This window comes from Notamacropus eugenii, chromosome 3 (genome assembly GCF_028372415.1).
Source record: "Notamacropus eugenii isolate mMacEug1 chromosome 3, mMacEug1.pri_v2, whole genome shotgun sequence".
In the NCBI taxonomy this organism is placed as follows: domain Eukaryota; kingdom Metazoa; phylum Chordata; class Mammalia; order Diprotodontia; family Macropodidae; genus Notamacropus; species Notamacropus eugenii.
This window is the reverse complement of record NC_092874.1, coordinates 27,801,494-27,805,633: the sequence shown is the minus strand read 5'-3', so window position 1 is coordinate 27,805,633 and position 4,140 is coordinate 27,801,494. Positions and strand designations below refer to the sequence as shown.

The 4,140-nt window shown below is 46.1% G+C and overlaps 1 protein-coding gene and 1 pseudogene across 1 annotated transcript; one reads left to right on the top strand and one right to left on the bottom strand.

Moving 5' to 3' along the window:
• Positions 1–243: 243 nt before the first annotated feature.
• LOC140531793 (tripartite motif-containing protein 43-like) lies at positions 244–1,115 on the bottom strand (annotated as a pseudogene).
• Positions 1,116–1,249: 134 nt separating this feature from the next.
• Positions 1,250–3,037, top strand: LOC140531792 (probable E3 ubiquitin-protein ligase TRIML1). Its single transcript, XM_072650510.1, has 2 exons — positions 1,250–1,284; positions 1,591–3,037. Exons 1-2 carry the CDS (start codon positions 1,250–1,252, stop codon positions 3,014–3,016), a joined length of 1,461 nt encoding a protein of 486 aa, XP_072506611.1. The 3' UTR covers positions 3,017–3,037.
• The last annotated feature ends 1,103 nt before the right edge of the window (positions 3,038–4,140 follow it).

Genomic DNA, 4,140 nt, shown 5'->3' with positions numbered 1-4,140 from the left:
GCTCAGAGATAGGAAAAGCAGCAAGCACAGAGATGAGAGTCCACTGGACAGAGTCATGGGACCAGATTTTGTGCCTGCAAGTGGGGGGCCAGGGGAAAAGATGGGTGTGACAGGAGATGTGAAGAGTAAGGGATAGAACCTATAAATGAGGGAGCACTGCAGGACATTGTAAAAGACAAGAGTGTCAGGGGTATATTCCAGATACACCCCAACCATGGGCCACCAGGCCCTTCACCCCACGGTTCAGTGGTTCAGAGTTTGTAAATAGTAATCATCTACTTTCTTGACATATTGAAGTAGGAATGCAAAGGTAGAGGAGGCCACATTCCTTTTCGTTTTCCTCCTCAAAAAGGGGGTAGAGATCTCCAGTACCCACTCAGGTAGTTGAGTAACATCTACGTGTCTTGCCCTCTCCTCTTGTTTCATCCTTTCCAGACATTGGGATTCTTCCTCCATCAGGAAGTGGTGCAGCTTGTTATATTCCCCGATGATCATCCAGTCCCAGTCAACAGCAAGTCTCTCCTCCTGCGCAAGAAGCTTCTCAGCTTCCTCCAAATGCTTCCACACCTGACTCCTTAGGTGTTGGATCTTCTCCCTGCAATTGTGAGCAGCCTCTTCTACAGGAGAGAGCTTGTGAGCCCCATGCTCTAGGCTGTGGAAACATTTCACAGACTGGTGTCTGGTCATCTTCACAAAAGAGCTTGAGAGCTTTTTTGTGCCTGCCACACTGGCGATGTCCTTCAGCACTCTGCAAAAGCAGGGAACAGAGCTCTCTGCTCAAGTCAGTCAGCTGTGCTAGGCATTCATTGATCACTGGGAATTCTCTGACCTGGGGCACTTGCCTGCATGCAGGCAAGAGAAAGTTGTAAGTCCAACTCTCCAGTCCCAGGAGAGATATGCTCTGCAAAAGCTGTACCCACAGCTGATGGTGACTGGCTCAGAGACATCACCCCTACAGATGCCACAGGTGATTTCATCCTGCAGTTCCTGCAGCTTTTCCATAGCAGCAGCAAGTCTTGTCTCTCCAATTGTTTCTTTTCTGCAGCAGTTGAGATGAAGAGGCCTTAGCTCTGCTCAAGGCAGTGCTTCTGAGGGGAAGGATACTTACCTTTCATAGGAGGCAACCCTGCTCCTTTAGAGCCTCCCAGAGCAGGTGTTAACTCCTCTAAAGTGGTTCAACCTGTTAACCCTTCCTCACTGCAGCAGCCCAGAGGCCCGAAGAGCTCACACCTCCGGTAGAGTCCTTTAGATGAACGGGTTCAACCAAGTTGAGATTGCTCGTGTGTAAGAAGAAAATGTTTCAAATTCTATCCCTCCATCTCTTCCCCTCTCCCCCTCTCTGAGACAGCAAGTAATCAGATATAGGTTATAGGAGTATTCTCAGCATGGTGAAACCTGTCCATCCAAAGGACTCCACTCTCTGGGGACCTCATGGCTGTTGCAACAAGCAAGGGTTAACACGTTGAACCAAGTTAGTGGAGTTAACACCTCTGGGAAGCCCTAAAGGGGCAGGGCTACCTCCTATAAAAGGGAAGTATCCTTCCCCTCAGAAGCACTGCCATGAGTGGAGCTCAAGTCTCTTCATTTCAGCTGCTGTAGAAATGAAGCAATTGGAGAGAAAAGCATCGCTGCTGCTATGGAAAAGCTGCAGGAACTGCAGAGTGAAATCACCTGTGCCATCTGTAGGGACTACTTCTCTGAGCCAGTTACCATCAGCTGTGGGCACAGCTATTGCAGAGCATGTCTCTCCTGGACCTGGAGAATTGGACCTACAGCTTTCTCTTGCCCTGAATGCAGGCAAGTGTCCCAGGTGAGAGAATTCCCAGCAGTCAATGAGCACCTAGCACAGCTGACTGACTTGAGCAGAGAGCTCTGCTCCCTGCTTTTGCAGAGTGCTGAAGGACATCACCAGCGTGGCAGGCACAAGAAAGCTCTCAAGCTCTTTTGTGAAGATGACCAGACACCAGTCTGTGTGAGATGTTCCCAAAGCCCAGATCATGGGGCTCACAAGCTCTCTCCTGTAGAAGAGGCTGCTCACAATTGCAGGAAGAAACTCCAGCACCTTCAGAACCACGTGGGGAAGCGTTTGGAGGAAGCTGAGAAACTTCTTGCTCAGGAAGAGAGACAAGCTGTTGACTGGGACTGGATGATCACAGGAGAATATAACAGGCTGCACCACTTCCTTCTGGAGGAAGAATTCCGATGTCTGGAAAGGATAAAGCAAGAGGAAAGGGCAAGCTGGGACAGACTATCCCAGCATATGCATACTCTCCAGGATCTCATGCTAGAGCTGCAGGAAAGAAGCCAACAACCCAATATGGAGCTGCTTCAGGAAGTCAAGCAGTTGCTGGGAAGGAGTGAGTCAATCCTATGTCAAAGGGCCAACGCTGTCATCCCAGAGCTGAGAGAATGCCCCATCCCTGGCATGATCCAGATGCTCAGCCGATTCAGAGTGGACATCACAATGGATCCCACAGCAGCCAGTTCCTGTGTGACTGTTTCTGAGGATAAGAAGAGTGTGAAGACTAGAGAAGGCTGGGAGGAAGAGATCATGCATCCTGAAGACTATGCTTTTCATGCTGTCCTTGCTGAGCAGGTCTTCAATTCAGGAAAACAGTACTGGGAGGTGGATATGACTCAACTACCTCAGTGGATGCTGGGGATCTATACCCCATATTTGAGGAGGAAAAGGAGGAGAAACGAGCCCACCTGTGACTCTGTGTTCCTGCTTCAGTGTCTCAAGAAAGAAGAGGATTACTATTTGCAAACCTATCCTGGATCATTGGAACATCGAATGAAAGGCCCAGTTTCCAGGGTTGGGGTGTACCTGGAATATACTTCTGGTACTCTCATCTTTTACAATGTTCTCCACAGCTCCCTCATTTATGAATTCCACTCTATTCCTTTCACAGGGTCTGTCATACCCTTCTTTTCCCCTGGCCTCCCACTTCCAGGCACAAAGGCTAGTCCCATGTCCCTCTGTCCAGTGGGCCTTTGTGTTTGCTGCTCTTCCTGACTCTGAGCATTTCTCCAGGAAGACGTTATTAACCCACAATCAGGCTCCCTGGCTGTGAGCCTTCCATTTTCAGCCTTCCTCTGCAAAGACAATGATCATCACCTACTTCATGATAAAGAGACTCGCTATTCTCCAACTGGAGATTTGTCTTCCACACTGTAAGTTGAGGGGAATCATTTTCAACTGTTTTATGCTCTCCTATCCTCGAATGATCCTGTTCATCCTCAGTGAATCAATCTTCTTTCAACAATAAATAAAAAAAAAAGCTCACATGAGCACTCTGGTTCTCATACTCTTATGTTTCATTTTTCTTCCTGGAATCATCACAGCCCTATGAGGTTCATAGATTTCAACCTTTTCCCAGTCCCTAGTAAACTTCCTTTGCAATCCATTTAATATAGAATGAAATAAATTCTAGCATATGCTATGCTTTTTCATATTTTTATTATTGTTCAATCGTGTCTGACTCTATTACCCCATTTTGGGTTTTCTTGGCAAAGATACTAAAGTAGTTTTCCATTTCCTTCTCCAGCTCATTTTACACATGAGGTAGCTGAGGTTAACAAGGTAAAGTGTTAGTTCCCCAAACTACTGTCTGAGGCTGTATTTCAACTCAAGAAGATTAATTTTCCCGACTCCATGTCAGGCCTTCTATTCAATGCATCATCTAGCTGCCCCCTTATGCAGATCGGAAACTTATTAATTAATTTCAAAGGGCCCATCTAACCAATTACTAAATATTCCCCAGGCTCTTTGACAAGCTTTTTTACTTCTTAGGGGTGTACATATCCCAGACTGGGAATCCATCATATACATATATGTATATATACATAGGCTGAATATATATGGAGTGTATATATGGGGATGGAAATGGCAATTTAAGGGCAGTTAATACTTAAAAATATAGGGAATATAAGTGCCTCCTTGCATTTTGAATGCATTGAAAGAAGACTGTCAGTGTGATAAAGCAGAGGAATTTATTTTGTCAGCTCTTTCTTTTTTCTTTTTTTAAATTTTATTTATTTATTTGTAGTTTGCCACATTCACTTCCACAAGATTTTGAGTTCCAAATTTTCTCCCCATCTCTCCCCTCAGCCCACCCCAAGACATCATTCATTCTGATT

Coding starts and splice junctions, on each gene's coding strand:
- LOC140531792 (XM_072650510.1), top strand. CDS start 1,250: ATGAACGGGTTCAACCAAGTTGAGATTGCTCGTGT. Junction 1,285..1,590: donor CAAGTTGAGATTGCTCGTGT/GTAAGAAGAAAA, acceptor TCTTCATTTCAG/CTGCTGTAGAAATGAAGCAA.